General features: G+C 38.7%; 1 protein-coding gene across 1 annotated transcript; it reads right to left on the bottom strand.

Annotated features, from left to right (window-relative positions):
* Positions 1–13,195: 13,195 nt before the first annotated feature.
* On the bottom strand, positions 13,196–22,976 carry LOC125249192 (claudin-3-like). The gene is made up of 2 exons (XM_048161426.1): positions 22,339–22,976; positions 13,196–14,688 (listed from the first exon to the last, which is right to left on the bottom strand). Exons 1-2 carry the CDS (start codon positions 22,817–22,819, stop codon positions 14,036–14,038), a joined length of 1,134 nt encoding a protein of 377 aa, XP_048017383.1. The 5' UTR covers positions 22,820–22,976; the 3' UTR covers positions 13,196–14,035.
* Positions 22,977–24,174: the final 1,198 nt, after the last annotated feature.

Here is a 24,174-nt window from a genome sequence, read left to right as displayed (position 1 = left end):
TTTTTAGTCTAGATTTAAACTGACAGAGTGTGTCTGCTTCCCGAACAATGCTAGGAAGATTGTTCCAGAGTTTAGGTGCTAAATAGGAAAAGGATCTGCCGCCTTCAGTTGATTTTGATATTCTGGGTATTATCAACTGGCCTGAATTCTGAGATCGCAATAGACGTGAAGGACTATAATGCACCAAGAGCTCGCTTAGATATTGGGGAGCTAAACCATTTAGAGCTTTATAAGTAAGTAGCAAGATTTTAAAGTCTATACGATGTTTAATAGGGAGCCAATGTAATGTTGACAGAACTGGGCTAATATGGTCATACTTTCTGGTTCTAGTAAGAACTCTAGCTGCCGCATTTTGGACCAACTGTAGTCTGTTTAAAAGCCGAGCAGAACAACCACCCAGTAGAGCGTTACAGTAATCTAGTCTTGAGGTCATGAATGCATGAACCAACTGTTCCGCATTTGTCATTGAGAGCATATGTCGTAATTTAGATATATTTTTTAGATGGAAGAAGGCGGTTTTACAGATACTAGAAACATGACTTTCAAATGAAAGATTGGTATCAAAGAGCACACCCAGGTTCCTAACTGAGGACGAAGATTTAATGGAGCACCCGTCAAGTGTTAGAGAGTATTCAAGGTTTTTTCGTGAGGAAGTTTTTGGTCCAAAGATTAGGATATCAGTTTTTTCTGAATTTAATAATAAGAAATTTCTTGTCATCCAGTTTTTAATGTCAGCTATGCATTCTGTTAGTTTTGTGAATTTGTAGGTTTCGCCAGGGCGCGAGGAAATATAGAGCTGAGTATCGTCAGCGTAGCAGTGAAAACTAACACCATGCTTCCTAATTATCTCTCCTAAGGGCAGCATGTACAGAGTGAAAAGCAACGGTCCTAGTACTGAGCCTTGTGGTACTCCATATTGAACTTGTGATCGATACGACATCTCTTCATTAACTACTACAGACTGATAACGGTCAGATAAGTAAGATTTGAACCATGCCAAAGCAATTCCACTAATGCCAATATAGTTTTCAAGTCTTTTTAAAAGAATGTTGTGATCGATAGTGTCAAAAGCAGCACTGAGATCTAATAACACTAATAGAGAAATACAGCCACGATCGGATGATAAGAGTAGATCGTTTGTAACTCTAACGAGAGCAGTCTCAGTACTATGGTATGGTCTAAATCCTGACTGGAAATCCTCACAGATTCCATTTCTTTCTAAAAAGGAGCACAGTTGTGTTGAAACTGCCTTTTCTAGTATCTTTGACAGAAAAGGTAGATTCGAGATTGGCCTGTAATTTACTAAATCTCTCGGATCTAGTTGAGGTTTTTTAATAAGAGGTTTAATAATAGCCTGCTTAAAAGTTTTTGGCACGTATCCTAGTGTTAACGATGAATTAATTATATCAAGAAGTGGACCTACGACCTCTGGAAGCATTTCTTTCAGTAGTTTAGTCGGCATTGGGTCTAACATACATGTTGTTGATTTTGATGATTTGATAAGTTTAGATAATTCTTCCTCTCCTATAGCGGCGAATGATTCTAGTTTTACCTCAGGGACACTACAGTGCACTGTCTGAAGCGAAACTGTAGACGGTTGCATGTTTATAATTTTATCTCTAATATTGTCAATCTTGCAAGTAAAGAAGTTCATAAAGTCATTACTGCTGTGCTCTTTGGAAACGTCAGCAGTTGAATCTCTGTTTCTAGTTAATTTAGCCACTGTGTCAAATAAGTACCTAGGATTATGTTTGTTTTCTATTAAGAGATTTGAAAAATAAGTAGATCTAGCATTTCTTATAGCCGTTCTGTACTCAATCATTTTTTCTTTCCACGAAAGGCGAAAAACTTCTAGTTTTGTTTTCTTCCAACTACGTTCAGCTTTTCTCACAGCTCGTTTTAGAGCCCGAGTGTGCTCATCATACCATGGCGTTGGATTAGTTTCCTTAATCTTCTTTAGACGTAAAGGAGCGACTGCATCTAATGTGCTGGAAAAGAGAGAGCCAATAGTTTCTGTTGCAGCATCGAGTTCTTCTAAGTTGTCAGGTATACTAAGGCGATGAAACTGCTCGGGGAGATTATTTATAAAGCAATCTTTAGTGGTAGAAGTGATGGTTCTACCATATTTATGGCTGGGTGGTGGTTTTGTAGCCTTGGCTAACTGTATTATACACGACACTAAATAATGATCTGATATATCATCGCTCTGCTGTAGAATTTCAACAGCATCAATATCAATTCCATGCGACAGTATTAGATCTAAGGTATGATTACGACAATGAGTGGGTCCTGACACGTGTTGTCTAACTCCAATAGAGTTTAAAATGTCTGCAAATGCCAATCCAAATGCGTCTTTATTATTATCTACATGGATATTAAAATCACCAACAACAAGGACTTTATCCGCAGCCAGTACTAACTCTGATAGAAAATCAGCAAATTCTTTGATAAAGTCAGTATGGTGCCCTGGTGGCCTGTATACAGTAGCCAGCACAAATGTCAACTTACATAATGTTACATAAAGCACCATCACTTCAAAGGAGTTATATTTGAAATTCTTTTGAATGATTCTGAATATATTACTATAAATTACAGCAACACCTCCCCCTTTGCCTTTCTGTCGAGGATTGTGTCGATAGTCATAACCTTGAGGACTAGACTCATTTAAAATAATGTAATCGTCTGGTTTTAGCCAGGTTTCTGTCAAACACAGCAAGTCTAGTTTATTTTCTGTGATAATTTCATTTACAATAAGTGCTTTTGAAGAAATAGATCTAATATTCAGTAGCCCAAGCTTTATCATTTGTTTATCTAATTTATCTGTGATTTTCATTTTTTGAACATCAATTAAATTTTTACCCTTAAAAGGTTTCGGAAGTTTTTTGTATTTACTAGTTCGAGGTACAGACACAGTCTCTATGTGATAATATCTAGGTGAAAGAGTTTCTATGTGCTGTGAATTATTTGAGTTCTGTGACGTGAGGCAGCTAGCAGACGGTCGGTTTAGCCAGTTTGTCTGCGTCCTGATCTGGGCCCTGGTTTGTCATGGTTTAGCTCTAAGACTATTTGCCAAATTTCTAGATAGAAGAGCAGCACCATCCCGGGAGGGATGAATACCATCTCTTTTCAACAGATCAGGTCTGCCCCAAAAGCTTTTCCAATTGTCTATGAAACCTATATTATTCTGCGGACACCACTTAGACAGCCAGCCATTGAGTGATGATAACCTGCTAACTATCTCATCACTCCGACGAACAGGAAGAGGGCCAGAACAAATTACTTCTGCTGACATTGAATTTGCGAGTTCACACACCTCTTTAATGTTAATTTTAGTGATCTCCGACTGGCGAAGTCGAACATCATTTGTGCCGACGTGGATAATGATTTTAGAATATTTACGTTTAGCATTAGCCAGCACTTTTAAATTTGCTTTGATGTCAGGTGCTCTGGCCCCCGGCAAACATGTGACTATGGTGGCTGGTGTCTCTATTTTCACGTTCCGTGTAATAGAATCGCCAATAACTAGGGCACTTTCAACAGGATTCTCAGTGGGTGCGTCACTGAGTGGGGAGAACCTGTTTGATGTTCTAATCGGAACGGAAGAGTGGTGTTTGTTCTTGCCACTATGCCGCCTCACAGTCACCCAGTTAGCCTGCTGCGTGGCTTCTACAACCGGAACCGAATGTGCAGTGTTTACTAGGCTAGTCGCATCCAAAGCAGTATCTAAGGCCCTTTCATTCTCACTATCCTCAATTAAAGTTTGGATGCGTGTCTCTAATTCTGAGATTCTCTCTGTCAGCCTGACAATATCCCTGCATTTATCACATGTGTAAGTCTCACTGCTGACAGAAAGAGCTAAGCTGTACATGTTGCAGTTAATACACATGATAATCGTCGGACATGACTGACCGTGTTTTTGTACGCCGTCCGAAAAGCTGCATCGCACACGGGACTCGCTAGCTGGATGTCTCGGTCGCTTGCCGGTGCCTGGGGCAAGGGTGATGTGCGGGACGCTGTACCTCGCGGTGGATCGATGAATGCCGGGCAGCAAAGTCTCCACAGCTTCCCGATCTGGCGAGGACAGATCAGAATAACATACATCGGATAAATCCGCCATTAGATCGACAAGGAAGGTTAGTTTAGAGGAAAAAAATAGACGGTAGCTAGCAGGCTAGCGGGCTATGGCTGACACTAGGTGATTACGCTGGTAGATTACTAGTAATAAATCGTTCCGTTTAGTAATACTATGCAATAGGTTAAGTAATCTAGTGAAAAATAAGAAAGTTATATTATGTGAATAGGAATAAAGAGAAAGATTTAGGATAAACTCCACGAAGCTTCGAGCGTAGGTCAGACAGCAGGCAGGCAAAACACTGAGCAGAGAGGATACTAGATACTAGATACTAGAAACATGACTTTCAAATGAAAGATTGGTATCGAAGAGCACACCCAGGTTCCTAACTGAGGACGAAGGTTTAATGGAGCACCCGTCAAGTGTTAGGGAGTATTCAAGGTTTTTTCGTGAGGAAGTTTTTGGTCCAAAGATTAGGATATCAGTTTTTTCTGAATTTAATAATAAGAAATTTCTTGTCATCCAGTTTTTAATGTCAGCTATGCATTCTGTTAGTTTTGTGAATTTGTAGGTTTCGTCAGGGCGCGAGGAAATATAGAGCTGAGTATCATCAGCGTAGCAGTGAAAACTAACACCATGCTTCCTAATTATCTCTCCTAAGGGCAGCATGTACAGAGTGAAAAGCAACGGTCCTAGCACTGAGCCTTGTGGTACTCCATATTGAACTTGTGATCGATACGACATCTCTTCATTAACTACTACAGACTGATAACGGTCAGATAAGTACGATTTGAACCATGCCAAAGCAATTCCACTAATGCCAATATAGTTTTCAAGTCTTTTTAAAAGAATGTTGTGATCGATAGTGTCAAAAGCAGCACTGAGATCTAATAACACTAATAGAGAAATACAGCCACGATCGGATGATAAGAGTAGATCGTTTGTAACTCTAACGAGAGCAGTCTCAGTACTATGGTATGGTCTAAATCCTGACTGGAAATCCTCACAGATTCCATTTCTTTCTAAAAAAGGAGCACAGTTGTGTTGAAACTGCCTTTTCTAGTATCTTTGACAGAAAAGGTAGATTCGAGATTGGCCTGTAATTTACTAAATCTCTCGGATCTAGTTGAGGTTTTTTAATAAGAGGTTTAATAATAGCCTGCTTAAAGGTTTTTGGCACGTATCCTAGTGTTAAGGATGAATTAATTATATCAAGAAGTGGACCTACGACCTCTGGAAGCATTTCTTTCAGTAGTTTAGTCGGCATTGGGTCTAACATACATGTCGTTGATTTTGATGATTTGATAAGTTTAGATAATTCTTCCTCTCCTATAGCGGCGAATGATTCTAGTTTTACCTCAGGGACACTACAGTGCACTGTCTGAAGCGAAACTGTGGACGGTTGCATGTTTTTAATTTTCTCTCTAATATTATCAATCTTGCAAGTAAAGAAGTTCATAAAGTCATTACTGCTGTGCTCTATGGAAACGTCAGCAGTTGAATCTCTGTTTCTAGTTAATTTAGCCACTGTGTCAAATAAATACCTAGGATTATGTTTGTTTTCTATTAAGAGATTTGAAAAATAAGTAGATCTAGCATTTCTTATAGCCGTTCTGTACTCAATCATTTTTTCTTTCCACGAAAGGCGAAAAACTTCTAGTTTTGTTTTCTTCCAACTACGTTCAGTTTTTCTAACAGCTCGTTTTAGAGCCCGAGTGTGCTCATCATACCACGCCGTTGGATTAGTTTCCTTAATCTTCTTTAGACGTAAAGGAGCGACTGCATCTAATGTGCTGGAAAAGAGAGAGCCAATAGTTTCTGTTGCAGCATCGAGTTCTTCTAAGTTGTCAGGTATACTAAGGCGATGAAACTGCTCGGGGAGATTATTTATAAAGCAATCTTTAGTGGTAGACGTGATGGTTCTACAATATTTATGGCTGGGTGGTGGTTTTGTAGCCTTGGCTAATTGTATTATACACGAGACTAGATAATGATCTGATATATCATCGCTCTGCTGTAGAATTTCAACAGCATCAATATCAATTCCATGCGACAGTATTAGATCTAAGGTATGATTACGACAATGAGTGGGTCCTGACACGTGTTGTCTAACTCCAATAGAGTTTAAAATGTCTGCAAATGCCAATCCAAATGCATCTTTATTATTATCTACATGGATATTAAAATCACCAACAACAAGGACTTTATCCGCAGCCAGTACTAACTCTGATAGAAAATCAGCAAATTCTTTGATAAAGTCAGTATGGTGTCCTGGTGGCCTGTATACAGTAGCCAGCACAAATGTCAACTTACATAATGTTACATAAAGCACCATCACTTCAAAGGAGTTATATTTGAAATTCTTTTGAATGATTCTGAATATATTACTATAAATTACAGCAACACCTCCCCCTTTGCCTTTCTGTCGAGGATTGTGTCGATAATCATAACCTTGCTCAGGAGAGTACTCACAAGATGGCGGTCACTACGTTACCAGTCACCGCCTCCGCTGATCGCCCAGAGCAACGTCTCATCTCCGCTGATCGCCTAGATCCACATTCTGTCTCCGCGGATCGCCCAGAGCAACGTCACGCCTTCGCTGATCGCCCAGAGCAACGTCACGCCTTCGCTGATCGCCCAGAGCAACGTCACACCTTCGCTGATCGCCCAGAGCAATGTCACGTTGCCGCTGATCGCCCAGAGCCACGTCACGTCTCTAGATCTGTCAGGGTGTGGAGAGGATTGCGTTCCGGTGTGGCTGATCCACCTCTGATTGCAGCCCGAGCAGCTGGCATCCCTAAGTCTCCGCCGGCCGCTTCGCTCTCAAGTCAGCCGGCCGCTTCACTCTCAAGCCAGCCCGCCGCTTCGCACTCAAGCCCGGCAGCCGCTTCGCACTCAAGCCAGTCGGCCGCTTCACACCCAAGCCAGCCGGCCGCTTCGCTCTCAAGCCCGGTGGACGCTTCGCACTCAAGCTCGTCGGATGCTACACTATCAAGTTCGCCGGTCGCAACGCTCTCAAGTTCGCCGGTCGCAATGCTCTCAAGCTCGCCGGTTGCTATGGACTTATGTTCGCCGATTGCAACGCACTCAAGTTCGCCGGTTGCTATGGACCCTTGTTCGCCGATTGCAATGCACGCAAGTTTGCCGGCTGCTATGGACTCTTGTTCGCCGATTGCAATGGACTCAAGCACCCTGGACGCGATGGACAAGATGGCTGCTTTGCCAGTGCCCACGGGCAAGATGGCCGCCCCTGCAGTGCTGAAGGTAGTAGGGGGCGTTCCAGCCACTGAGTCCGTTCCAGAAACCGCTCCAGTCGGTGAACCATCGCCTCACTCTTGGAGGAGAAGGAGGAGGAGGAAGAAGGCGTCCTCCTCTCCTCAAGATGCAGACGCCCTTCAAGAGGCCGCTGTGGGCCTGGAGACCACTCCAGAGGTCTCTCCTGCTCCGCCTAAGCGTCTTGCCCTGCCGGCGCCACCTGTGCTACTGGCCCTGCCGGCGCCACCCATGGTTCTTGCCCTGCCGGCGCCACCCGTGCTTCTTGCCCTGCCAGCGCCACCTGTGCTTCTTGCCCTGCCGGCTCCACCTGTGCTTCTTGCCTTGCCAACGCCGCCCAAACGCCTTGCTCTGCCGGCGCCACCCGAGCTCCTTGCCCATGAACCCGCCAGGGCCTCTGTTGATTTCCCCAAGAACTTTTTTGGGGGGGGCAGTATACCTAGGGGTGGGGAGCTTGTGGGTGGGGACCCTGTTCGGCCACTGCCGTCATCGGCCTTTGAACTATTATGGCCGTTTATGGACCCTGACCCGCCGTGGTTACCCAAGCCACCTGACCTGCCGTGGTTACCCAAGCCACCTGACCTGCCGTGGTTACCCAAGCCACCCGACCTGCCGTGGTTGCTCAAGCCACCTGACCTGCCGTGGCTACCCAGGCCACCCTACCTGCTGTGGCCGCCCGAGCCACCTGACCCGCCGTGGCTTTCTGACACTCCGGACTCGCCATGCCTGCCTGTAACACCTAAGCGGCCTTGGCTGCCCTGGAACTTGCATTGGAGACCCTGCTCTCGTCTGAGCTCCAATGCACCCACCCCCCCTCCCTATCTGTGCTATCTACGCCGCGAGGACGCGCCTTCCGGGAGGGGGCGTTATGTCACGATCACGTCTGTTCCTGTCACTTCCCGGACTACATTACCCATAATCCTCTCTGCCTATCACCTGCACTCACTCCAGCAATCACTATCACTAATCACCACACCCAGCTGCAGCTCATTACCAGGACTATAAAGGACTTTCACACACACCACCTCACCGCGAAGTCTTGTTTAACACTGTTACAATTCCGAGCGTTATATCGTGTTTGCCTGTCTGTTACCAATCCTGCCTGTTTCCTGTTTATTGACCCGTTACTGCCTGTCCTGACCTTTGCCTTGTATACCGACCTGTGAATGTTATCTGCCTGCCTCTATCTACTGCCTGTACCCTGACTACGACTCTGCCTGTCCCTTGCTGTTCCTGTTTGCTCCTGATTGACCCTGCCTGTACGACCACTCTTACTTCTAATAAAACGCTGCAATTGGATCCCTGCCTGAGTCTCCCATTCGTAACAGATATAAATGTATTTGAAAAAAAAAAAAATCTTTTAATAAGACATTATTACAAAGTGCACTTATACAATCAATAAAATTATTAAAGTGTAATATGAGATCTCATGTAAACTAAACACTCCTTGCCTTGGTAATAAGTATTTGATATAAATATTTCTGGCTGCGAACTTCAACGTTTGTTATCTTTGTGTTATTTTGATAGTATTTTGATAATTATTTGATAAAACTTTTTTATTATAACTGTAGTCCATATTTACCTTGTAAATGCACTTTCTTTTTCTTTTGAGTTCACAGCACTGACATATTTCAAGTAAACTGAACTGTTTCATTGTTTTGAGTTGTATGAACTCTTTTAAGTTTTTGTTAATGTAGTCATCATGGTGCCACTTGGCTCATGCTGCTTGGTTTGAGAGCAGGTAAGTTACGTTTTAAGTTGCTGTACTCATTCAGTAAGTGCTACACCATATTATTCTTAACATGTTAGCAAATTATCAAGTTGGCATTTTCTGAATTAGTTTGTTATAGCTAGCAAAATATTTACATTGAGATAACCTGATAATTTTAAGTTAAATGTATAAATTAGTGTATTCAAATATTTCAAGTTAAGATCAATAAAAATGTATGAGTAAAAAATAAAAATCATACTTAAACTTTGAGTTTCTTAAAGTCATCGTGAACCGGAAGTTGCAAACGACTTTTCTCCAGTGTTGTGACGTATTTCCAAGTGAAATGGAATATTATCTATTGATTAAAGATTACCGCGATAAACAATTTTTTTCTGTGTATTAACTTGCACTGATTAATTGTTTACCACAAGACTAGTAATACGCATTAACAAAGTAAATAGGGTCGATTTTGATTTCATGCTGACTTTAACTTATATCTTATATTTAAGTAAATAACTAATTTGTTTTGCAAGTACTCAAAATAAAAAAAAAAAAGTTAATTAACTAAATCTTTCATGTTAATTGCTATCAAAATGTATGAGTTAGCCAACTCAGTACTTCAAGTTAGGAGAAATTAACATGCATGAGTACAACAAACTTGAAATTTGATAGTTCTGCTTACTTAAAATTGGGAACATCATAACTCAAAAAAATTATATAGAGATAAACTATAGAGTTATGGTTAGGGTTAAGATTTGGTTTAGGGTTAGTTACTTGTAATTATGCATATTTTACTGTTATTATATTAATTACATGTAGTAACATACGTCACCTTAAAGGGATAGTTCACCCAAAAATGAAAATTTGATGTTTATCTGCTTACCCCCAGAGCATCCAAGATGTAGAACACAAATTATGATTTTTAACTCCAACCGTTGCTGTCTGTCAGTCAAATAATGCTAATGGATGGGAACTTCTACAATAACAGTAAATAAAACTTGCTTAGACAAGTCCAAATTAAACCCTGTCGTCACGAGCCACAGGGTTTAATTTGGATTTGTCTGTCGTGTTTTATTTACTCTTATAGTCCAAGTTCCCGCTGACTTGCATTATACCACTGACAGACGGCAGCGGTTGCAGTTAAAAATCAATCATCATTTGTGTTCTACTGAAGAAACAAAGACACCTACATCTTGGATGCGCTGGGGGTAAGCAGATATACATCAAATTTTCATTTTTGGGTGAACTATCCCTTTAAAATAAAGTGTTACCATAAAATGAAGATCATGGTAAAACACTAGTAATGATTTAAGTGCTAATACATCCTTCTAAAAGAAGATTATTTGGATCAGTATTCTAAAGTGAAGATCATTGTAACCCACTAGTAATGACTCAAGTATTACCAAATCCCTCAGAAGGAATTACTATCCAAAAACGTATAAAAACATAAAAAACTTACAATGAATTCAGTCATTACTAGAGAGTTATTATGATTTTCATTTTTAATACTGTTCCAAATTATTAGTAATTCCTTATGAAGTTTTTGGTAAAACTTGAGTCAGTACTAGTGGGTTTCCATGATCTTTACTTTAGAATTAATTATACATTATGTGTTATTCATGTTAATTATGAACCTGTATATAGTAGTTCTTATTAGTCCTCTGGGAGGTATGAAAATAGTTATTTAGTGTTTATTAGAACTTATAAAGCACATATTATTGCCTTATTCTGCATGACCATATTCTACATTCCTTAATTCTACCCAATACCTAAACTTAACAATTACCTTACTAACTATTAATAAGAAGTAATTAGGAGTTTATTGAGCCAAAAACCATAGTTAATAGTGAGTTAATAGTAAGAATTGGACCCTTGCTTTTGTATAGTTGATACATACACTACTGTAATAAGTAAATTCTGTCATCACTAGCATTTTAAAGGTGCCCTAGAATTAAAAATTGAATTTTCCTTGGCATAGTTAAATAACAAGAGTTCAGTACATGGAAATGACATACAGTGAGTCTCAAACTCCATTATTTCCTCCTTCTTATATAAATCTCATTTGTTTAAAAGACCTCCGAAGAACAGGCGAATCTCAACATAACACCGACTGCTACGTAACAGTCGGGGTGTACGCCCCCAATATTTGCATATGCCAGCTCATGTTCAAAGGCATTACACAAGGGCAGCCAGTATTAACGTCTGGATGTGCACAGCTGAATCATCAGACTAGGTAAGCAAGCAAGAACAATAGCGAAAAATGGCAGATGGAGCAATAATAACTGACATGATCCATGATAACATGATATTTTTAGTGATATTTGTAAATTGTCTTTCTAATTTTTTAATAACGAAACACGTTTCGTTAGCATGTTGTTAATGTACTGTTAAATGTGGTTAAAGTTACCATCGTTTCTTACTGTATTCACAGAGACAAGAGCCGTCGCTATTTTCATTTTTAAACACTTGCAGTCTGTATAATTCATAAACACAACTTCATTCTTTATAAATCTCTCCAACAGTGTAGCATTAGCCTGTTAGCCACAGAGCATAGCCTCAAACTCATTCAGAATCAAATGTAAACATCCAAATAAACACTGTACTTGCTGTATGCTGCATGGCGAACACTTTGTAAAGCCCCGGGTATACTTCACTTTCCGCGCCCGGACGCGTCGCGCATGCAGTCGCGTCCGCGGAACTTTCAAAGTATACTACACCATGGATGCGCGCAGATGACCGCGTTCGACACATGCGCAGTATAGTTTTTTTTTTCTATGCTCTACCAGACATCGGAGAGCCGCACTGAGACATGTCATCAATGGGACAGGATTGGAGAAGAAAAGTAGTGCATCCTTTCCCATATTTTTACTTATCTCCCTCCATGAATTTGCCGCCCTAAACATGTCTTTGTACTCATTAAAACATGAATTGTACAAATGTGGGTACTTTCTAATCTCTTCGCACAAACGCTGGTCAAGTTCGCCGTCCATTGTCGTGTTTTTCTGTTTTTTCAAGCGTGTTGTTTTTAAACCGGTCTTCTTTGACGGCTGAACACTGTGCTCAATACTGTGGGTATTGCCACCTAGTGGACTCTTCTATACTGCTTGCGCATGCGCTGTTGCACGCGGACTGTCCGCGCGGTCTCGAAATTTGGGCTGCACGCGGCCAGGGTGTGCGGCCGGCCGCGAGCCCTCCGCATGACGAAAATTACGTCATGCGGACGGTGCACGAACGCGGACGGCCGAAGTATACCCGGGGCTTTAAGATCCATTTTGAGGGTTATATTAGCTGTGTAAACTTTGTTTATGCTGTTCAAGGCAAGCGCGAGCTCCGTGGGCGGGGAGCATGAGCATTTAAAGGGCCAGCAGCCCTGAATCGGTGCATAGTTAATGATACCCCAAAATAGGCAGTTAAAAAAATTAATTAAAAAAAATCTATGGGGTATTTTGAGCTGAAACTTCACAGACACATTCAGGGGACACCTTAGACTTATATTACATCTTGTAAAAAAACGTTCGATGCCACCTTTAATTATTATTTTATCACGGGGAAAAAAACATATTAATGGTGCTAATATTATCAATGTAGGTAATTTAGCCTGTATGCTAGCCTTAATTGAGCTGACATTGATCCTGTGTTTATAGAAACAGGTGACATACCCCGGTAAAGTGATATGCTTGAGGTATGCGTCACCCATATGAGGCCCTGATCAATATTTCAAGTCGCCGCAGTTGAAAGCTGCTAAAATTAATTCTCCATCACGTAATTTAATTACAATACGTCGCACAAGATTATTAATAAAGATTGTTTCTGACTAAGAATTCTGTATTAATTTGTATGCATTAGTAGCTTTTTTTCAATAATGAAGATAACTTCAGCTAAATAATTAACCTCTGACAAGTGTATTTGTTTAACTGTTGTCGTTGTGTTCTGTCTCTTACTTGCCACCATCTGCCACCTACACTAGTAAGGTGATCTGTTGATGATTTCATGGTGTGTATCTGGCATTGTTGCTAACTGGAGGTAACATGGCCCTGTGGCTTGAGTTTCAGGTTTTCTCTAGCGCATAGTCATCATGACTATAAAGGAACAGATACTGAGATGATTTCAAGCATCCATACTATATACAAAATTCATCATGGGTTGATGTATTCATTTATTGTTGTACTGGAACAGAAACGTACAATATGTTATTGATCAGCAATGGCCTACACAGATTACAAACTACGGATGGTAGTTGACTCTGCTCAGATCCTCAGTTGTCCTTTCTGCCTCAATTCTCACTATAAAGTAGTCAAACTTCCACCCGTTACACCCCTCCCACAATTTTGGAACACAATAGCCCTCTTAAATGATCCAAGGGACAGTTTTTAGTTCAGTTTAGTTGTTTTAATTATTAGAATACAATTTTAAGTGGCAGCAAGTGTTTATGAAACAATAATGCATGTGAATAATGTATGTCCTTCTCAAATTTCATTTCTACAGCTAGATGAAAAATATTGTATAAATAACAAAGAAATGCACATTACAATTCGAATCATATAAAGTGAATACATTGGAAATTTACCTGTGTCTAGTTGAGGAAACAGGACAATGACAATTTTAAATTCTCCAACATAGTAAACACACAGTCAACTTGTCTGTGCCAAAAATCTTAGTGCAACTAGTCCTAAAAAACTAAAAAAGAAATGGCCAATAAATATAACGTCAGCTTTTTACACCTCAGGCAGTTGAGTAACAGTTCTAGTTAACATTTCCATAGCAATTACGAAAGGTCATTTTCACATGGTCAGTGCGTGACTTTTTATTTTCTGAACAGCCAACACTGCACTGATATAGAGACCAAAAACATCAAACAACTTCATCGGACACGTTCCTCCATGATGGAGTATGTGTTGCATATTTCCACTTTTTTCCAGAAAATGATGTCCATATATTGACCTCTGCAACACTGAATTCGGAGTTCTCCTTTGTTTATTTCACACATAGTCTCTTCTGTCATACCCTCCCCCACCTGTTGAGCGAGACGCAGGATACGGCATTCTAGACTGGCTATATTTTTTCTCCTGTGGTGGACAGGAGCAACAGAGCAAGGAGCCCCCCATAATCAAGAGTGCAGCTGCTGCCCAGCCGATGTAAAGCGCCGCTCCCAGCTCCCGTCTCTGGGCATCTGGCAGCAAAGGGTTGTAGAAGTCCCTGATGATACTGTTGGCAGACCAGGAGACAGGAATTAGCTGCATAAGCCCAGCCACAATGAAGAGCACCCCTCCAAAGATCATAACTTTAGCTTTGGACGACTCATCCTCAATGCAGTTAGTGCACTTGGCTCCTCCGATTGACACCAATACAGCCAGGACGGTCAGAAGGATGGATATCACAGTCAGGGCTCGAGCTGCCTGGAGGTCCTGAGAGAGGGCCAGCATGGAGTCATAGACTTTACACTGCATCTGTCCGGTACTCTGAACCACACAGGACATCCACAGACCATCCCAGATGATCTGAGCCGTCACGATGTTGGAGCCGATGAAGGCTGTGACCCTCCACATGGGAAGAGCACAAGCCACGATGGCCAAGAGCCAGCCCAGCACACATGACACAATACCTATGAGCTCCAGCCCTAAAGACATGACTTCTGAAAAGATCAGTGACAGCTACGTGCAATGCCAGAGTTGCTGGTAAAATAACCGGAGCAGATATAAACCAAATTTGAGTCAATGCCTCAGAGCAAATGGAGCGCATCTGTGACAAAACAAGTGTCCTTTATACCCCAGATCAGGTAGAGAGGAGGAGTCTGTTAGGATGAGTTAGACAGAGGAAGGGCTTAGCCCAATACAGTTTAGAACTAAAACTGTATTGGGAAATAAGAACAAAACATAATGGAGACTGCCAATGCCTATCACTAGAGACTGCAAATGCTTGTGCACATTCCACAATGGAATTTGTTTTTATAAAGGTTAAGACAAAATAAACATTTTAAGGTATTCTTTTGAATGGATGAGCATTTTTTTCTGTAATGCCAGCAAAGACCTCATTATTGACTCAAACACAAATTAGTTTTAGATTGTTGTCATTTATGAAAAGCTATTGTCATAGTAATTGCTTCTGATGGATTTGGTAACACTTCAGTCATTATTAATGGGTTTCTTTGATCTTCACTTTAGAATACAGTTCCAAATTATTAGTTATTCCTTTAGAAGGATGTAGTAACACTTGAGTCATTACTAGTGTTTTGCCATGATCTTCACTTTAATTATATGCAAATAAAGGTAGTAACTGATTAGCTAATAGTGAACTACCTCATTCAACTGAGCACTATTACTTACTAATTCGTAGTTTCTTGTTAGTTAATATTAGTTACTAAAATGTTAATATTGCATTACTCATTTGATCCTAGTTACTCATTAATGATGGAACATTATTCTAAAGTGTTACCGCATTAAGGTTTGGTTTTTTTGGGGGAAAAAGGATGGCTCGCTCCACAATTCTTGAAGACTTTTATACCTGTCAAAAGTTTGGAAACATTACAATTTTTTTAATGTTTTTGAAAGATGTCTCTTCTGGTCAAGGCTGCATTTATTTAATCAAAAATACAGTAAAAACAGTAATATTGCAAAATATTATTACAAATTAAAATAACTGTTTCCTATTTGAATTTTAAAATGTAATTTATTTCTGTGAAGCTGAATTTTCAATGTTCCTTCAGAAATCACTCTAATAAGCTGATTGCTGCTCAAGAAACATTTATTATTATTATTATTATTATTATTATTATTATTATCAGTTTTGAAAACATGTTTTGCTGCTTAACATTTTTGTGGAAACAATGATAACATTCATACATTTGTGGTAAGACTATGTTTTAAAAGTGAGAAAAAAGTAATACTTTTATTCATCAAAAATGCATTGAATTGATCAAAAGTGACAGTGAAGACATTTATAATGTTACAAAAGATTTCTATTTAATAAATGCTTTAATGAACTTGATAAATAAATTTGATAAATGCTCTTCTTTTAACTTTCTATTCATCAAATAATTCTGAAAAAAGTATCACCATTCCCATAAAAAAGTTAAGAAAAAAATGGCAAAGAAACTTTGAATATATATATATATATAGAACATATATTGATATATATATATATATGTGTGTGCGTGTGTGTGTGTGTGTGTGTGTGTATGTATATGCATTCAAAAGAAACAAAAATCTTTTTCTCTCTTTGCTGGTCCAGTCACTACATCTACAAACAAGCCAAATGGTTTTGTCGGACTTTGAGTGCGGTGAAACCTTACACTTTAATACCCAGTTACTGAAATAAAGCCTTCAACTGATAATTCAGTATGCTGAATTACCTACTTTTCAGAAATTATTGTGTGTGTGGCTGTTAGGTCTTCGTCTACATACAGACTCTTTATCAAGTTAAGCTCCTTAGAGGGGAAATTCACCGCTGGCAAAATTCTCTTTCAATAAAACCTTTTAATAAAATCTTGAAATCAGTGCTACCTGACTAACAGAGAAAAAGTGTTTGTTTTCCCTTTTGCCAAAAAGGTAGGAAAACTTCAACACCCATAATCCATCCATTGGGCAAGGCCACTCCTAGTCTGCTCTTATTGGATAGGCTTGACTGCCTTGCTTGAGTAGGAAATACTTCTTAGTAAACTTTTAGTCATAATGGTATTGACTTGTAGGTCAAGTCAAGTCAAGTCAAGTCAAATTTATTTATATAGCGCTTTTTACAATTGGTAATTGTTTCAAAGCAGCTTTACATATTAGAAGCACAGAAAAAAAAAGAGAAGTGGTTAAAAATAAGATGTACAAGCAAGCGTGGTAATATGTAACATATACAAGATGGTGCTACATTAAGCCAATGTCGGCTGACTCCCAGGGGTGGAAAAAAACCCCTAGGAGAAAAACCCAGCGTGTTAACACTGGGAAAAAAGTCCTAGGAGGGAAAAAACCCCTTGGAAGATATATATAATATATGTAAATGGATATGGAGATCAAAATCTGAATTATACATTTGTATTATAGAGATTAAAAATAGATTATATATAAATATATGTAAGCGGATACGGGGATTAAAAATCTGAATGTAGGCTATGTTTAGAAATAAATTTATTATTATCCAGATTTTATCTAGAATAGGATGCAGTCCAGTTTCAAGTTTGGACAGCAAAAAACACATGAAATCTGATCACGCTCTGGCTGCTCACATTGGATTTCAAATTGTCTTTTGCATAAATCTTAACACGACACACAACAATAATGTCAAAACTAGTGAAAAAACTGGAACACATTTGAACGCAGTGCAAGAATTCAAAGAGTAAACATTTAGCAGTAGTGTGTTACAGCGTGTTGTTGACAGTGGCTAAAGATGGCAAAGAAACATACTGTAAATATGGAGAGAACACCATTATGGAAAATGTATAATGTAGCAGGACCCAGCATGAGGGGTTTTGTGAGTTTATAATGCAAATAAAAACCTTGCAGTGCTGAAAAAATACATATTTATTTTGCATGACGATTTTTTTTTTTTTTTTTTTAAATAAAGAAGCTGTTATTAAGTCTGATCTATTGCAAATATTAATATTTATGTGCTTAAATGTGTATTTAGGTAATGTTCATATCACTTCTCTGCTGGGTATGTTTACATTTACTATTATTATTATTTTGTTTCAAATGCATTTATAACTATGCACAGATTAAATTTTGTAGGAGGTATTAACATTAAGAGGCATGGGAGAAGCCTTCTGCATGGGTTAGTTTCACATAGGGCCCATATCTCAAGCCCATATCACTCCTATATTGGCTCCATGAAATGTATACAATAGGCTAATGCCCAAACATTTTCCTTTTAAAGGCGAGACTATTATTAATACTTATACTTATTAATGACGGACCATTATTCTAAAGTATTACCGATTAAATTATTTAGGGTGAATGTGAACCATTTTTTGCTAAACTGTAGTTTTTCTTGGGACTTAATGAGGAGAGTAAAAATGTTGAAATTAAGTGTTGTTTTATTTAAGATTAGAAAAGGGGGAGACTTGATAGTGTTTAATAGTGCTGAATGTTCAATTATGTTGGAATTATTAGAACCATTTAAATTACACTGGGTTACCATTGAGGAGATGAGTGGACCATTTGCTTAGGCTGTGGTCTGGACACATTATTGCTTTTCCCCAAAAAGCATTTCATGCTTAGAATTTAGCATGCTAATATGTGCTATTGCTAGATAATAGTTTAATTCTGTCACACAAAATATAAGAAACTGAATTAATTAATCCTGTTAGGGAACCATACTTGCACTTCTATAATCTTATAATTCAGTCATGTGACACAAATTTAAATAACTTTGAGACTCCTTAATTGGGTAATTTAAAAAGGACTTCATGATGTTGAAATTATGTGAACAAATTATGTTTAACTTAATTGATTTATGTGGAACTTATGGACACGATCAAATCCTGTAAATCCAACACACCTTTTTTCAGTGCAGAGTGTTTTCTGTGGATTGAAGATGTAGAACACCAGCAAGGTCTGCATTTATGTTTCTGTAATCTGTGTAACTATCAATGTTTTAAAGGTGTGATCTCTTGCTAAACCAACAGAGAGCTATAGGTTTGCATAATGCTGCCAGGAAACACTAAAAGACATTCTCAGCTGTGTTAAACTGGGTTACATTTTATTAAATATTGGTAACATGGTTTCACTATAGCATGCCCCCTTTCTGTATTTCTGCTTCTCTGTGTTCTCAGCATTTGAACAGAGTGAAATAGCTTGTGTAGGGTGTTTTTAAAGGGGAGCAAGATAATGTTTTTCAAAAGAAGTTTTAGAAATTACCCTTGAATAAGAAAAACAAAATTCTATTCAAATTATCAGTGTCCAAGCATTGCCCTCATTCCTTACATTCTTGAGGTTGTTCAATGTACTGGTGTTATTGAGTCAGATGGCCTACACTCAATGGGCGCTTTATTAAGCACAGCTTTCTGATAAGGGGTGGAGCCACCCTTTGTCCCCAAATCAGCCTGATTTGTCTTGGAATGGATTCAACAAGACACTGAAAGATTCTTTAAATTCTGGCCCATGACAAACATCACAAGTTACTGCAGATTTTTTTGACTGCACATGCAAAAAAAAAAAAAAAACTTGCCAAAATAACAATGACCATGAAGATTCAGTGAGCAAAAAAGTAAAAAAGACTAAGCGTCTGCGCACATATACACATTCAAACGCGCATACCTATAGACTAAACAAGTAAATGAATGGCAAGAATGCATAAAAAGTCTTCTGTTTTCAGTTAAAAAGATGTCATTTAAGCGCTCCCCTTTAAATAATAATTAACAATTGTTAATTATTACAACAGAAGTGATTCAATCAAAAACTTACTTTAGCTTGATAACTTTTTCCTAGAGCTGCTGTAAGGCCAAAATAATCTCTGTCCATTAATTTTCCTATTATCACTGTGAAGCTGCTTTGAAACAATCTGTATTGTAAAAAGAGCTATACAAATGAAGATGACTTGACTTGACTTGGCAAGAAACCCTTTCCACGTTTCAGATGTGATAAGCAGTGGTATCTCAGTTGTTTTGAAGCACATTGGTCACTGTCACGGCCATGAGACCCCACCTCACCCACTGGCTCCGATATTTTCAAAAAGATCGTAAGATGATTTCTAGACATTAACTCATGCAGGAAAGCATGCACATCTACCAACTTCCTCTGATTCTCCAGTGATGTATGTAAATGAGGCCAATGGCTGGAAATTGGCAGAAAAAAAAATCAGCTTTTTCTTCTGTATAACTTGTGTTATTTCTGTTAATGTTGCTTTAGCCTGTCTGGTCCTTTCAGACTTCTCTCATTAACAAGGCATTTTCATCCACAGAAGTGCAGCTCACTGTATGTGATTGGTTTGTTTGTTAGTTATTTTGTTTTTCACAGACTGCTGTGCATGACAATTTCAGGAAATAAGCACCTACAATCATTCCAAGATCAATTCACTTGGATGATATTCTATTTCTAAATCTGGTGTTTTGTTTTAACAACACCTAAACATCTTGACAATAGCTTGTTCTCATTCCCTCATTCAACATTCCTTATAATAAATGCCATATGTGACCCTGGAACACAAAACCAGTCATAAGTCACACGGGTATATTTATAGCAATAGCCAACAATACACTGAATGGGTCAAAATTATCGATTTTTCTTTTAGGCCAAAAATCATTAGGATATTAAGTAAAGATCATGTTCCATGAAGATATTTCCTACTGTAAATATATCAAAAATTTATTTTTGTGAGTGGATATGCATTGCTAAGGACTTCATTTGGACTACTTTAAAGGTGATTTTCTCAATATTTAGATTTTTTGATTTTAAATAGTTGTATCTCAGCCAAATATTGTCCTATTCTAACCATCCGAGCTTATTTATTCAGCTTTCAGATGATGTATAAATCTCAAAAATTTAAAAAATTTACCCTTATGACTGGTTTTGTGGTCCATTACGCAACTCCAAAAGGTGCATCTATCTTTTAATTTTTACACATTTTTAGACATTGACTTAACTATTGTGCACCACAGAGGACTTAAAATTTTTGTTCTGTTCGTCATGTTTAGGATAAATATAAGTTCATTGAAAAACAACAACACACAGGATCAACACATAAAAAAATCATTTAATTTATAGTATCTTAAAACGAGAGATGTATAGCAAATGATCAGAGAACATCAGACCATAAAAATATAACAGCATTCAATGATTAGACAAATATGTTACCTACAGGTAATAACCAAATATTTAAATTATCCACAAAATAATATTTCCTCCAATAACAATAATACATAACCTCAGTAAATTAGTCAAGAAAAATAATGGCAAAATAGCCAGTTATTATCAAGTGAAAAACTGTCAGTGTGAAATATAGAGGCAGATATTTTTTTAAATGCGTTACAGCACTTGTCACTCTGCACACCATAAGTCAGAGTGCATTTTGAGTGTAAAAGAGTGAACATTATAGGGAATAAAATGGTTCCCTTATAATTTGGACAGCACTACAAAATGGCTGACGCCCAATATAGTGGAAAATAGGGAACGAATGTGGATGCTGAACATCTCTGCTTGCTTTCATGCAGTTGCTGCCTTATGATGATTGATTTAAAACAAAAATTTGCTTCAACAAACAAGTAAATGTATGGACATGTCAACAGGAAGGTCTGTCTTATACTTTATGGATTGCATAATACTCAACTGTAGACTTTCAATGTTATAATCCTTGAACTTTAAGCTGCATGGATGTTCTCAAAGGTCCATTTTTAAGGTACAAAGCACAAAGAGATACTGTTGTGTTTTTGTTACATTCCATGACCCAGTGCCTCATCTTCATCCCTGAAACAGGCCCATTGTCTGGGACTCGCTTGAACAGTTAGATTAGGGCCCTGACAAAGGCAAGATTCTTGTGCAGAGAGCGAACAGATCTTGAAAACAGGTGAATAACTAGGTAGTGACAGCCAATTCAACTCATCACCTCATTATTGAGGCAATGAAAGGTTCTTTAACTGGCTGTTGTTCATTGTGTTTCATAGACAACTCAACAAAGATGGCACAGTAATTTGTTCAGTGCATTTTAGATTGAATCAGAAAAAACATGTAATATAGATAAAAACTGATTTGTTTTGTTTAACAACTATTTTTATGGTTATTTTTGTAATGGTTAATAAAAAAAAAATACCCTGCAGCAGACACCAGAGAGTGGCACACTTAGAATATAAATCTTAATAGAACATGAACTCATACATCATGTAAACGCATGTACTGAAATGGTTGCAAAAATATATTGAAACACTGAAGATAATTTTTAATTATTAATAATAACACAATATTAATTACAACATCATTATAAATATATTTATAGATGTGCTCATTAGTAATAATGTAATACTTATAATGCTTCAAAACTGGTCGAATAAACTGGGTAACCACCAAACAAATGAGAGCACAGCAAAATTAGGAAATACATCTGAATGGCAAAACAACAGAACTCACTGTACAGAAAAACACATTGTCTTGTGCTGCGTCTTCACTTTCTCTGTTCAAAAAGAGTATGTTTGTTCACACATAATCTCGTTTGTCAAAGCCACTGGTCGGTACAGAACGTGCAGCAGAGTAAACCATCCTGCTAGGTGGACCGTACCTATTCTCCTCCCGTGGGGGACAGCTGCAGCAGAGAATGCCCCCGCCAAGGAGCAGAAGGGCACTAGACGCCCATCCCAGGTAAAGAGATGCACCTATCTCCCTTTTTTGTGCCTCAATGATAATGGGGTTGTAGAAGGCTCTGATGATACTGTGAGCAGACCAACACACAGGGATCAAGTGCATGACCGCAGCGCAGATGAAGGTGACTCCAGCAGAGATCATAACTCTGGCTTTGGCACGCTCCTCTTCTAGGCATTTAGTGCACTTGGCCCCCAAAATAGAGAGCAGGAGTGCCAGTACTCCCATCACAATGGCAATCACACACAATGCCCGGGCAGCCTGCAGGTCTGAGCTGAGAGCCAGCATGGAGTCGTAGACTTTACACTGCATCTGGCCAGTGCTTTGCACCACACAGCTCATCCAGATTCCCTCCCATATGGTCTGCGCTGTTACAATGTTCACCCCGATGAAAGCCGTGACACTCCACATGGGTAAAGCGCAAGACACAATACCCACAATCCAACCTAACACAGCTAGGGTGACGCCTAGTATCTCTAACCCCAGAGCTGCCATTCTGATCACTTAGGCTGGAAGAATATGCTGTGTATATGCAGGTTCCATTCACTAAGGAAAGGCTCTCAGCACAATGAAGGCTTTATAATGGCAACAGTGAGGAAGGTGGACTTATGCTGGAAAAAGTCTCAGGGATTGGCTAAACTTTGCTGATTTTTGAGTGAGCTTAACCTTGGCATGGAAACGAGTTTGTTTAATGATTTAGCTCTCTTCACCTGGTATTTCCCACTCCGAGACCAAATGGTGGTTAGATAACAAAAGCCCAGCGGGGTCTGGTTAAAGGATAACCGACAAGACCACACTTTTGAACAAAAATTCCAGTGGCATAAGATTAAAATGCATGCTTGAAATGCTTTCATCATTTTGTTTGGATACTATGAGCAGAGATTTGTGTGAAATTCATAATTCAACTTATAGGGAGCTGATTTATTCGGTTTCACTTGAGATAGAGCAATAAAGTCCTCTGAGAGTCAACAGAAACACAGAATCGGTGATGCATGACAGCTGCTATCAGCAGTCCAGGGCTCCTCAAGGCCGCACAATAACAGAGTCACTCTAATCTAAACAGCATCACAAATAGGCATATTCAGCTCTCTCTCTATCTATCTCTTTATACACACACTCACACTCTAATCAGTCATGCATAGGTATGCAAAGTCTTGTGACCTTGCTTTAACCTTTGCAGTGGTTATTTATTTTGGAGAATGTTACTAAGGAACAAGTGGAATGGGCTTCTTTTCTGTGTGCAAAATTGCGTTCCATTCTATTGCATCAAATGTACTAAAATTGCTGTTTTGTTGCATAAAAACAATAATGTATTCAGAAACATTTGTTGTATCAATTTTTCAACTTAATTGAGCAGTAAACAAAATACCATTACAATACCTCGAATGATAATATTTAATGAGCTACAAAAGAATGTTAGCATAATAACTCACTAAAGCTTTACATATTTTCCTAATTACTGAACACTTTGAGAAAGAGTTACAACAAGTACTTATCCAAGCACTCTCTGAGCAAAAAGGCAGGTGCTTTTATCTTTCAATAGTAGTCTCAGTTACACTCTCCTGACTAAAGAATTGGGCACAAAGAGGTTTAGAGATTTACTAGAACAACCAGCGAATTGTCTCCATTCACAACTGGGCCGACATTTATATTTTGGGGAGACCTTTAAGAGTAGGATTGATTTCAAATGATGATAAAGTGCACTCTTTTGCTAACATTCTTTGCTTCACTCTAGTTTCTGAATTTCTGAAGTACTTTGTTGCTATAGTTCCTCCATGATTTAATGTTCTAAACTTTGATCAAATTTAAGGGGAAAAGGTGAATAAGACAAAAATAACATGTACTGATGT

The sequence above is a fragment of the Megalobrama amblycephala genome, linkage group LG16 (assembly GCF_018812025.1).
Source record: "Megalobrama amblycephala isolate DHTTF-2021 linkage group LG16, ASM1881202v1, whole genome shotgun sequence".
NCBI lineage: Eukaryota > Metazoa > Chordata > Actinopteri > Cypriniformes > Xenocyprididae > Megalobrama > Megalobrama amblycephala.
The sequence above is the reverse complement of the archived record's forward strand: the minus strand, read 5'-3'. Positions and strand labels throughout refer to the sequence as shown.